The sequence below is a fragment of the Lepisma saccharinum genome, chromosome 13, assembly GCF_977018435.1.
Source record: "Lepisma saccharinum chromosome 13, izLepSacc3.1, whole genome shotgun sequence".
NCBI classification, from domain to species: domain Eukaryota; kingdom Metazoa; phylum Arthropoda; class Insecta; order Zygentoma; family Lepismatidae; genus Lepisma; species Lepisma saccharinum.
The window spans coordinates 86,073,463-86,086,442 of NC_139241.1; the positions used below are offsets into that span (position 1 = coordinate 86,073,463).

At 37.5% G+C, this 12,980-nt stretch overlaps 1 protein-coding gene across 2 annotated transcripts in view; it reads left to right on the forward strand.

Annotated features, from left to right (window-relative positions):
- The window catches only part of LOC145997499 (uncharacterized), a 72,524-nt gene that overhangs the window by 35,627 nt on the left and 23,917 nt on the right, over positions 1 to 12,980 (forward strand). The window contains exons 2-3 of one of the 2 annotated variants that reach the window (XM_083134616.1): positions 2,240 to 2,425; positions 6,014 to 6,150. In XM_083134616.1, the coding sequence (XP_082990742.1) occupies positions 2,240 to 2,425; positions 6,014 to 6,150 (323 nt within the window). The remainder of the gene's footprint in view (positions 1 to 2,239; positions 2,426 to 6,013; positions 6,151 to 12,980) is intronic. The other variant, XM_083134617.1, reaches the window with a different exon arrangement.

Genomic DNA, 12,980 nt, shown 5'->3' on the forward strand with positions numbered 1-12,980 from the left:
TCTGGATTACGGTGGTATCGTAGAGAAGTCATGGCAAACAATGATTCATTCTAGTGTTTTCTACCACCATTTCAGCACTTCCAAGATATTAATGAGTTTTGACAGTTTCGCCACCAGAGCCGGAGGTTAATGAGTACATCTCAACTTCAGTCCACCCAATCATTATTGAACCGACAGTTCATAAAACCAGTACTTACCTTTTCACTTTATTAGTTCTTTGATTTTAGAAACGTGGTTGGGATTGTCTTGTGTAGTAGTTGTGCTGTCTAATGTGTTTCTGTTTGTCTTATGTAGTATCGGTGGTGTGTGTGTATATGTCTTGTATTGTAGTTGTGCTGTCTAGTATGTTTGTGTAGTAGTTGTGCTGTCTAGTATGTTTGTTTTGTCTTGCGTAGTAGTTGTGCTGTCTAATTTGTTTGTTTGTCTTGTGTAGTAGTTGTGGTGTGTAGTTTATTTATGTTTATATTGTGTAGTAGTTGTGGTGTGTTTGTGTTTATATTGTGTTATAGTTGTGATGTGTTTGTGTGTGTCTTGTTTAGTAGTTGTGCTGTCTAATGTGTTTGTGTTCGTCTTGCGTAGTAATTGTGCTGTCTAATGTGTTTGTGTTTGTCTTGTGTAGTAGTTCCTCCATTCATATTGGGGGTTAGGTGTAGAGCTGACAACTCTGCACTGTAAAACAAAAATACCAGCTGAGTTAATTAAATATGGTGGAAATTCATTAATATGTCAAATTCATAAATTAATTTGTTTAATATGGAATAAAGAAGAAATCCCTCAACAGTGGAAAGAATCCATAATTGTTCCTGTGTTTAAAAAAGGTGATAAAATGAACTGCAATAATTACCGTGGAATTTCTCTACTCTCAACAACATACAAAATATTGTCTAACATTCTTTTAACAAGACTAACACCATATACTAATGAAATTATAGGTGATTATCAATGTGGATTTAAACGTAACAGATCAACTACAGATCAACTTTTTCACATCAGACAGACACTTGGAAAAAAGCATATGATTCGGTCAAAAGAGATAAATTATATAATATATTAGTAGAGTTTCGAATACCTAAGAAGCTTGTTAGTATGATAAAAATATGCACCAGTGAAACAGAAAGTAAAATTCGTGTGGGTATTAATATGTCTGACAAATTTACAATTCATTATGGGTTAAAACAAGGAGATGCATTATCTCCATTGCTCTTTAATTTTGCCTTAGAATATGCTGTTAGGAAGGTAAAAGAAACTAGAGAAGGACTAAAATTAAATGGTGTGACTCAGTTGTTAGCATATGCAGATGATGTAGACTTACTGGGGGATGATGTGAATACAATTAAGAATAATGCTAAAATATTTTTCAAAACTGCTAAAGAGATAAGTTTGGAAGTTAACAAAGATAAAACTAAATATATGCTTACAGGCCGAAACCAAGTGTTAGGTAATAATCAAAATCTAATTATTGATAACAACTCGTTTGAACCAGTTTCCAAATTCAAATACTTAGGAGTAATATTAACAAATGAAAATTATATTAAAGAGGAAATAAAAAGTAGGCTTAATTCAGGAAATGCATGTTACTTCTATTCTCTCTTCATAAACTTTTGTCTTCTCGTTTAATATCTAAGAAACTAAAAGTTAAAATATACAAAACAGTAATTTTGCCTGTAGTATTATATGGGTGTGAAACTTGGTCCCTTACATTGAAAGAGGAACATAAATTGAGAGTATTTGAAAATAAGATCCTTAGGAAAATATTTGGACCAAAAAGGGATGAGGAGACAGGTGAGTGGAGAAGATTACATAATTTAGAACTACATAATTTGTATTCATGTCCAGATATTATTAGAATAATTAAATCAAGAAGACTTAGGTGGGCAGGCCATGTGGCACGAATGGGAGAGGAAAGAGGAGTTTACAGGATTCTTGTTGGGAAACCTGATGGTAAGAGACCAGTAGGAAGGCCAAGACGAAGATGGAGGGACAACATTGAGATGGACCTAAGGGAAATCGGTAGGGATGGAAAAGAGTATATAGAACTTGCTCAAGATAGGGAAAGATGGAAGGCCTGTGTTGCTGCAGCCATGAACCTTCGGGTTTAAGAAGGCTAGGGAGTTAGTTAGTTTCATGTCTAATTTTTCTCTCCCCCCAAATATATAATGTGTGTGGTGTCTTTCCCATTTTCTGTAGGTGTATGTGTTGTTTGTTTTCATTCTAATCACCATTGTAATGCGTACTTCAGGGGACACTTCCGTATGTAACCTTGCACCTGTTGCGACACCGTTCTCCTGCTCTGCCTACATCCCCAAATACACCTTCAGTGCGGAGAGTGCTGCATGCGAACCGTACGTGTACGGAGGTTGTGGTGGCACCGCCAACCTCTTCAACTCTTTGCGGGAGTGCCAAGAGGCATGCGGATTCGGTGAAGGTTAGTTGTCTAGATGCTGCCAATTCTAAGCTTTTCTCGCCTACTTAATTTCCAGAAGGCTTTTTGTAAGAACTTCCTCTTTCCTTGTGGCCGAATCGCAGCTAACTGGATTTTTAGTAGGAATGCCCTAGTTGACGCTGGACTGCAACTGACTTTCTCTGATAATCTGTGAGTTTGGCAAAGGAAAGATTTTTGTCTGTGGTTTCCGAATGTTGCTAGTTTTTGTTCGTTGCTAAATAAGTAAAAAAATTACATAAAAGAAAAAATAAGAGATAATATGCATTCGTGTTCATTAATATGTAGGAATTTATCCAAAGCGATGAGATTTGTACACTACAAATGCATTAGCCGATAATGAAAATCCTTACTATTACCAGTGCATTAAATGTTTGACATATTTAGTAAACAAAATATTTATTTATGATTGAACTTCTTGAGTACACCTTTATTCCTACAATTTTTTCGAGCCAATTTCTAGCCCATACTTTTAATTTTAAAAATGTTTATAATTAATAACGTTCTCCTACAAATCGCTTTTCCATCTTTTTAGCTTGTCTGTTCGCAATGCCTTGTGGGAACAAAAGTATGCCGACAAGTACGGTAACATGTATCCTGTGAGGTTCCTACCAAAAGTTTAAGATCACCAACTTTTTCGTATAAATGAATCCTGACCGAAAGTTTTTGGTACAAATATGGAGTGAAATTGTATGGAAGTAAGTAACATAGTGTGTGAGGCATATATTGCCGAAAAAATATTGGTATACGTCTTGTAGTTCTTGAGATACGAAAGTGGAAAACCAAATTTCTTAACTGAAAAATCCAGCATTTTGAAGTACAGGTGAATGTGTATACACGTAACCGACGTCGTTATGACAGTACTGAATTTTCTCTAGTATTGTGGAACATGAACGAAGGTTTTGGCGCAAATAAGAAAACCAAAAAAATTTTCTCGTGTTTTATATTTTTTTCTAAAATTCGCAAAATAACAAAAAATACAGCGAAAATTGAGAGGTCTTCAGATAACAATATCTTCCTCAGCGACTGCGCTGGAGTGAACAAATTTTATCACTCATTAGTTGAAATGTGTGTCAATAGATGGCGCAGAACGACATATCTCGGTTAGCAACATTGTGAAGTCCAAACATGTTTTCGTTACGCTTGATTATAAACAGTCTGTTTGAATCGCAAGCTACGTGATAATGGGGAAAAATCTGTGCCCGTGGCCGTGAAATGTCAAATAATTGGTATGTACAGATGCAATAGGTCTCATAGAGAAATTGCAGTCGCATTGAATGTGAGTAAAACCTGCGTGGCGAACACAATAAACAAATTCAAGCAGCAAGGTACAGTGGTTGATAAACCACGCTCCGGCCGCCCTAGGGTAACGTCTGTACGCGAGGATCGGGTTATCGCGAGACTTACCACACGTCAGCAGCAACAATGGCTTGGATTCAAGCAAGGGAAATCTCATTGTTGCCTTGGCCAGCACGAAGTCCTGGCATGAATCCTATAGAAAACCTATGGAATACCATTGGTCTTCGTGTAGCCAGACGCCAACCAAGGAATGTCCAGGAACGTCGTGAACAGATCTCCGAAGTATGGAATGAGATTAAGCTCCAAGAATGCCAGAAATTGATCCGCAGCATGAGAAAACGTGTGCAAATGTGCTTGAAACTTAAAGGTGGACCTATTGACTATTAAAATTTCACACTTCATTCGTCTAATTTCAGGAGAAATGTTTGTTTCCAAGTATATTTTCAAAGTTCAGATTTAATGATTTTACAAATTGTACCTTTAGTTGCATCTATTAGTTATAAGTGCATTAATATGCCCTTACACTTTCTTGATCTTGATGTACCTTTCAATAACATTACATAATAATTCCAATTTTGTATTGAAGTGTTTATTTCATGAGAAGCACTCGCATATGTACTTTTTCTGTTTGTCTGAAAAACACATGACAAGGTGGTCTTAAACTTTTGGTAGGGACTGTAGTACCACACAACTGAAAAATCCAGCAGCAAATCGAACCTCGTGTGATTCAGGCATTATTCTCGCTCATTCACTTGTTAACTGCTTTGCATGTGTTCGCTTCAGGTAGATATGTAGTTTTGCTTTATTTAAGGTTCCTGGACAAGATCCTTGTAGAACAGGCAGCAGTTTCCTTCCGACCCAACAGATGGCGTCTTGTTGACGACGAACAGCGGAAGTCGAAGAGTTGTGTGCAAGCAGTTCGTCCAATACGTTGCAATGCAAATGTGACGATGTGGTAAAAAGGGGCCATCGTCTTTGATTTGATTTACTTTACTTCGCTTTTTTGCCACTTTTAATCACCACAATTTATTATAGAGTCCTTATCTACCTGTATATCTGATTCCTAATATTTGAAAGCAGTTGGATTTTTTAAAGAGCTGATTCCACATGCTTCACATTGCCCTGACTGTTTTCCTTCATGTACGTAATTGTAACATAACAAAGTCTGAAAGTCACAATAATAAAATGAAATGCATATTGTAAGTAAATAATGTACTCCATTTTGAACACCACGTAATGTGCAGGTGAAAACACCGGGAAATTATTTATCTTCTGAGGCAATTTATTACTCTACAGCCTGGCTACACTGATTAAGTGCACGGTAGCCTATATTTTGGCAGAGACTGGAATTATGACAAAGATTGGCTCATTGAGAAATATGCTTCTAAAAATGATTGTGGGTTTGATTTTGATTTGATATGTTCTATTCTACATTACTTTCTGCCACTTTTGGCTAATCGCAAAGAAGGAATTACATTCAGCGAACAACTTCCCCCACAATTCATTCCGTCATATTTCGGTCAAACAGATCAGATCCGGCGTTGAAAACATATCGAGTAAGCATTGTGCGTATAGTCTTTGCAGAAGTGATTCAAGCTATGGTTATCGTGATCCTATGAGGAATGGGTACTTTGTACTTTTTCCGAAGATCTACAGAAACCGTGAAAAGTGTGTAAAGTTGTGAAATGCAAATTTTCTCGCTATAAGAAGGCTTCTCATACACTTTCCTTAACAAACGATAATCAGTTTGTCAGATTTCTTCTGCGTGATGACGTGAAATTTTAAATTTTCGAACTGAGAATGATTCAATTTCACTTTATCTGCCGATATTATTTCCCATCAGCGTAGCCAGGAATTTTGAGGGTGCGTTGAGCCGTTGATAGAAAATTGATTATGTAATAATAATAATAAAAAGTCAATAATAGAAGAAACTTTAATAATTAAATTACGTGAATATTTCCGATGTACTTTTACACCAAGTGATTAAATATTTATTTTGTTTATGAATGTTACCCATTTCAAGCATGGAAAGTTGTCAATAATTTTATGTTGTGACTTTGACATAAAAGTATAATTGTTATGGAATGTTGTCTCGTTTTTGTTTTGTAATTAAAGTGACGGTAACAGTAACACATTTCTTTTGGAAAGAAAGTAATATCCCAACTTCGCTCCTCACCAATTCGAGTGAACCTTCATTGAATGCTACGTACCCACCCTTGCATTGCGTTTATGAGATGTGAATCGCAATTCTAATAAATGCATGTATTGTTGCAGAGGACGACGGAGTGTTGAGGCTTCTCCGGAAGAGGGAGCATGGGGCGAGTGACGCCCTGACGCAAGGAGACCCCTGCTCGCTGCCCGTGGAGGTGGGGAGGTGCCTTGCCCTGTTCCACAGATACGCTTTCTACCCGGTAAGCTTTAGGTTTCAACCAGTGTTATGTATTAAACGTCGCATTCGAACGGCAAAAGGCTTAAGTGTACAGGTTTTCCCGCCGGTCCATGCTGAGTCACGTGGACACTTGGCGATGTCCTCGCATCGTCTACTTCGCCGCAGAAGAAAGCGAGAAAGTTGGGTTCGAAATGGACCGGAGCGGACCGGAAAATATATTCCGGTTCATGAATATCTGAAACCTTCCCGTTTCGTCTCGTCAGAATGGCAACGGACCGTTCCTGTAAGTTCATTTTTTTTTTTAGATATATCACTACACTTTCCTTTTCAGTGTCAACTAAATTGTTAATATTCTTTAATAGCACATATTACAGAATTCCTATAAAATAAATTTCCTATAGATGGAGATGTGTTGTTTACGCAAGGGTGCTTAGAGATGTGCGTAAGTTGGAGACAAGTAGCCTACATAACGATGGAACTGCAACCTGCAAAGTCAAATAGCAAAATTAAAATATCTTTCACTTGCACAAATTGATTCTTTCATACGTATTTTATTTTAGAAGCAATGTTGAGGATGTGCACATTTATTTGAAATATTTTACCTTGGGCGAGCTGACTACTATCCACGATTCCCGTCTGTTTAAATTAAAAAGAAGAATATTCCAGAAGCTTCTTGCACAACGTTGTTTGCATTATCTAATATTAACTTATTGATTTTAATACAGAATGTAATTTCACTAGTCGTTAAGCTTGTCGCTGTAGTAGTCTAGTCGGAGACAAAAAGAAAAACGAAAGAAAGATTGAAAAATGTCCATTTCGAGCCCTGGGAGAGAGACGCAACGTACAGAAGGCAAGGACCCTTACAACAGGGGTTCAACGGCGGTGACCGGTTCGATGACGTGGTTGGTTTTGTCTTATAATTCTCTCTCTCCCTCTCTCTGTCCTTTTTCTCCGCTTTCACCTCTCTCTCTCTCTCTCTCTCTCTCTCTCTCTCTCTCTCTCTCTCTCGACGTTGTGAATTCAAGGTCGTTAGATTGAAAACCTCACATTTCAACATTCTCCTCTTTCCATTTTTCTACACTAATAACGGAGTTATAATGTGGTCCTACATCATCACCATTCAACGTACACGATTACCGCACCCGATTCCTGCGTACGACGTTCGTCCGTGCGGCTGTCTTTCAGTCCGACGCACAGAGAGGCAGGAAAGGATTTAAAGTGCTGCCCCTCCCACACATTGCTACGTTGCTTGTGAGCACGGGAAACTCTTCTTCAATCCCTGTCTTTGGATATCGGCAGTCACTCTCCTGCAGTGATTTATCCCCCCCCAACACACTCCCAAATTTTGACGAACACCCCCCAAGCAGAAAAGTGGAACACCCTTCCTGTAGGGGGTGTAAATATGGATTTTTATATCAACAATAGAATGATTAACAGAAAGGAACCATCTGTAGCTCAAAAAGCGTAGTCCAATGGACCTTTCGATCGACTGAAACCTGAAACCAAACTGACAAGGAAGGAGGGTCATTTTCTGGAAACACCAGCTCCCTTGACAAGGCTTCGGTCAGCTCTATTTTCTGTAACTTGGGCGAGATGAATGCTTTTGGACTGAAAGAGAAGAGAACAAACAGTCAAATACCTTAGGCCAGTCTCAGTTCGTGTGTTGTCGTTCAGTTTAGTGTAACAATGTCTGAAACTTTACTGCAAAACTGGCTGAAGAAAGTAGAGAAATTGAAACCAGACAGAAATAAACCGGAAGTGGTGAGTAGAAAAGCAGTGACACTATATGTAGGTATAATTTCTTCTAACCAACATGAAATTTACTTACCGAGTATTCGATATAAGACGGCAAGTATTTCATGAAGAACCTAAGTGATTCATTCACGTCTATAGTTCATGTATGAGACCATTTTTGTGGCTCTAATAAGAGTTCATACCTTTGTAAAAGAAATTATATATTAGAAAGAGAGTTGTAAGAAGGGGGAGGGTGCTAAGTACAAATGGGGTGCCGAACAAGCAAAACAGATAAAAATAGAAAAGCGTTAACGTCGTGGTGCCCTGTGAAATTACTGGCACCCTATTAAATTAAAGTTATTGCCAGTTTGCAAAGGTATATCTTTAGTAAAAATTATCTTCCTCTTCTTTATCTAGTCGGTTCCCTGATGTAATGACATATTTAATTTTATCCAACTTTTCAGAGGAACAAAGGAAGTGTAATGAATTAAACATAAAAGAAATTTAATTTACATTAAGTCCCAAATTTACATCTGACCATAGGCGCATCAGTGGGGCCACGACGGCGCTTGCCACTGCCTGCTGGAAAACTTGGAGAGAAAAATTTGTTTGGTTCACTGTGCTCTTTGTGTTGGAAACTGAAATAAATGCTATTCAATTTTTAAATAATTGAAAATAAAGCATTGCCTCAATTTAGAAGCCAAAATTCCTTGCCTTCATTTTGCAGTTAACATGCCATGCGTTTATTTGCACATGTTATTTCGTTTTCTTTTAAGGCAAAGAGGCACGTGACTCCTAATTCCCTAAGTGTGTCTCATTTAGTATTTGAAAGATAAACTCTCAATAGCGCCAAGCCTATTTTCCAAAGTTCTGTAAGGGTGTAAGCAGTGACGGTGCCAGCCTGAAATAAGTGGGAGGGGCTACAGATTACGGAGTCAAAGTCTATGGTGCTAATACCGGTATAATTTTACCAGTAACATATTTAACAGTCAGATTCAAAGATAAATCACTGAGATGTTGCATTTTGTTCCATCATATGCAAAAGGCACTAATCTTTCAGGTGAAATAAAAAGTAATAATTATATTGTTTTATTTTCCTAAGCCTAATTGAGTGGAATAATATTACAGACTTACTATTCATATAAACAGTACAAAATACACCATAAAAACTACACTAATTATCAACTCGCTGAATATACGTATAAATACTACATGTAATATTATTTATATGTAAAGAGTGTGTGTGTACTTTTTGGCTAAAATTAAAATCAACCGCAGCAAGAAACTACGACAAGATACATCTTTTTATGAGTAGCTACAACTTTGTTTAAATCCAAGGACTTTTCAAACTGTTTCTGAAAAGACAGAACAGATCTCGTTACCAATTCAGTTGATGGGGGACATTCATATTTCAATAACACAAAGCTTATAAAATTCGTAAAAGGCAATTTTGAATGTTTCAACCATTGCAAGAGCTGCTGAAGGGTCTTTATTTTGAGTTATTTTCTGCCTCGGAGTGCCTAACTCTAAACTGTCCAAATCATCACAGTAGGGAGCAGCGGAAGATTGTAGCTTTTCATGCTGCAGAAAAGTGACACTGTATGCATCAAATAAACAGTACCACCCTTGAATAGAAAGTGTGTTAATGTTACTTTTCTTCACTTCCATGATGAAATACCTTCGACTGGAATTCAGAACTTAAGGCTAAACAGGTGGAGGATGCGGAAATACCGTGTACTTAGGAGATGCCACTCTCAAGGTCATTACAAATTCCCTCCACTAGGAGACAAATACATTGGCATAAAAGCAATGAATATAGTTGCAACTCTTGCATTGGGCATTCTGATTGGTGAAAATAATAGCTGAAGATTATAATCTTATTTCAGAATATATCATACATAAATGCTGATAAAATTAGATCAATAGTTTTTAGATGTGCTTCAAGGATTGATTCTGTTGCACGGAATCAAATTTGACCACTGTGAGTAAAATGACTCTCAACACTCTGGATATAAGTATAAATATTACACATAACACTATTTACATGCGAAGAGCGTGAATACCTTTCTTTTCCTGAAATGAGAAAATGACTCGTGGCAAGAAACTACAATAAGATATGCCTATTTTTATGAGCAGCTGTAATATACCAACTTAAAGGCGGATGTGTTTCAAAGATTGATTCTCCTCCACGGAATAGTAATTATCTACTGTGACGGTACAGAAGAAATGATTTGCTACCATTGCAAATAATAATGAATTAACATGCGTGCAATAAAATTGCCCAACGTGCTGATTTTCGCACCGTATTGCAGTGATTAGTTGATTGGATTTGCATTAAGGTTCACTATATGCACAGTCTACTGCACAACGAAACCAAATTGTCTCGGGAGGAATTCCGATTCATTTGTATCAACGGTAAATTAGACGCAGAGAAAGAGAAGTATAAAGAGGTAAGAAAAATGGAGAAGCAGGAAAAACAGGAAATGAGAAGGAATGAATGGAAGGAAATAGAGAGGAAAACAGAACATAGAAAACGAAATGGAAAGAAGATTAAGGAAGAGAGAAAAAGAAATAACGACACATAGAAATAAAGAAGATAGCGAGAAGAAGAGTAAAAGGAAAGAGAGGAAAGAAAAGAGTCGAAAGAAAAAAGGAAGAAAGGAAACATTGAAAGTTAGAAGTGAAGGTGATAGAGAAGGGATAAACAGAAGATCGATAATAAGAGGAATAGAGAGGGACATGGGAAGAAAGAAGTTGGAAAAGAAAAAGAATGAAGTGAGAGAAAGAGAATCGTATCTGCAGAGCCAAATTCTCTGGCCACTCAGTCGTGTCAATGGACAGTGTGTGTGTGTGTGAGAGAGAGAGAGTATAGTTGAGCCGAGTGGAGATGCACGGTAAGAGAACAGGCAGTGGTGGCGCCAGGATTAATCACCTTTTGGTGCTGAGGGGGTGCGGAAAGAAATTTAAGTAATACCTATTATAATTGGAGGATTTTGATGGTAAAAACAAAGAAAACATGAATCGCGGGGGCAACCTTTAGCCACTACTACATCGAATACCAATCAACTTTTAGCGACTTTCTTCACATTTGCTTGATTTTAAAAAGAAAAAACTCTCACTGAACTAAAGACAATAATTTAGAACCACACACAGATCACTTGATGAAACAATTCTTAACAAAATTGCTGAAGAAGGGAAGTGAACGGCCGTTAGGAAAGAAAATACGGCTTTCCTTTCAGAGCAGGATCAATGCTCGCCTGTTGTATGCAGCAACAGCTGTTGTATCTCTTCAGTAACAACATTCGGCGCTCAATTGACGACATGACATAATATGACACCACAAGAGTCAACATTTTCGGTTGAACATAGGTTTTGAAAAGGGGTGCGCACCCCTCTAGAGAACAGATAATCTCAGTTTTGTCGAGCTTCGGGATTTGTGGAAGCACTGGCGTACGCAAAGGGGAGATGTTGGGGCTACAGACCCTCCCAAAATTTTGCGAACTTTTTTTCTTTCAACTGAATGCAGTAAAGATCTTGGGGAAAAAGAAACGTGGCAAATGCAACTCCCCTTCAAATGCCCCCCCCCCCGATTACCATTTTTGTCTTTCAACAACTTTAAAACGAAGGTTAAAACATTGTACGAAATATTTTGTAGTTATAAGTTTATTTTTACGTAAACAAAAACAGCATTGATGCAAATATGCCTTTTTTAGGTCTAGAGAATGGTAGAATATATGCGTGTGATACTCGCACAATATTTTCTTTTGCTTTTTATTATTTTTTAAATTGTTATATTTAATATATAACCCCACCTATATAAACAACAAAGGAAACAGTTGCAGTGACGTGCGGTGACGTCGACACTTGGGGTAGCAGTCAGTGGCGTGCTCAGGGGGAATGGGGTTGGTGTGGGTCACACCCCCTCTTTAGGGCCCAGTATTAAAAAAAAAGAATGTCAATAACAGGAAAAGATTGCAAAATGATGAATGAGTACTAAATAAAAGTACACGTAAATCCCACCCACGTTCGAAAATAAAAAACGATTTGATTTGACTACTAAGCCAGAGATCCTGGGTTCGAATCTCGGCTTGTCCATGGGTATTCTTTGTGTGTGTCCCTTCATCAATTTTATCGTATCATCTTCGCGATTAGCCTAAAGTGTCGGAAAAGCGACGTAAAATAAAACAAATCAAGCAATCAATCAATGATTTGGTTTTATTTGTTTTACTTAGCGTCGCTTTTTTGTCAGATTTCGTTCATCGCGAAGATGATACGATAAAATTAATGAAGGGACAAACACAAAGAGCACCCATGCCGAGGTCGGGGTTCGAACCCGGAACTCTTGGTATCGTAGCGCGCTGTGATAACCACTCCCCCAAGGTTGGTTGATTTGGTGTTTTAAGTACACTTTATGCACAGAAACAAAAACAGGTAACGAAACACACTTTTTTGTAGTTTCTTCAATAATATTCATTTGGCTTTTTGAGTTCTGAGATAATTTTTCATTCCAAATTATTTGATTATTCACTGCAGAGTACAACACATAGGACAAGAATGCGCACTCATCACGGGTTCGAATCCTGGCCTGGATTGTTCATATGAGGTCCCTTCATCAATTTCATCATATCATCACTCATCCTCATTTTCGCTATAACCAAATGTGGCAGAAAAGCGAAGTAAAATAAACCAAACCAACAACAATATGAACAAACGTTATCTTGCCCAAATAAATACATACGTATTTATGACTGTTAGAGGCCAAGAGTAGTATATTTAAATAAAACACTACTAAAACGAGAGTGTGAGAGAGCCTGAGCACATAGCCTATTTATAATTTAATCATTATATATTCCATACTTGAGAAAAAAGAAAGCATAACATTATTGTCTGCACATAACACGTTCCCATTTCATAAATAATAAAACTACATCCCATATTATACATACATATTGTACAACGTGTAAAATGTTGTGTAAATACAGAGAACATAAGTACTGCAGGAAATTTTATCCTGAGTTCTTTAGAGGATTTACAAAAAATCTATGAGAAACCAATCCCCTATCTATCCTATAGGAGATAGACTGGGGGACTTGAAAGCCTGGGCTTTCAACCATTGCA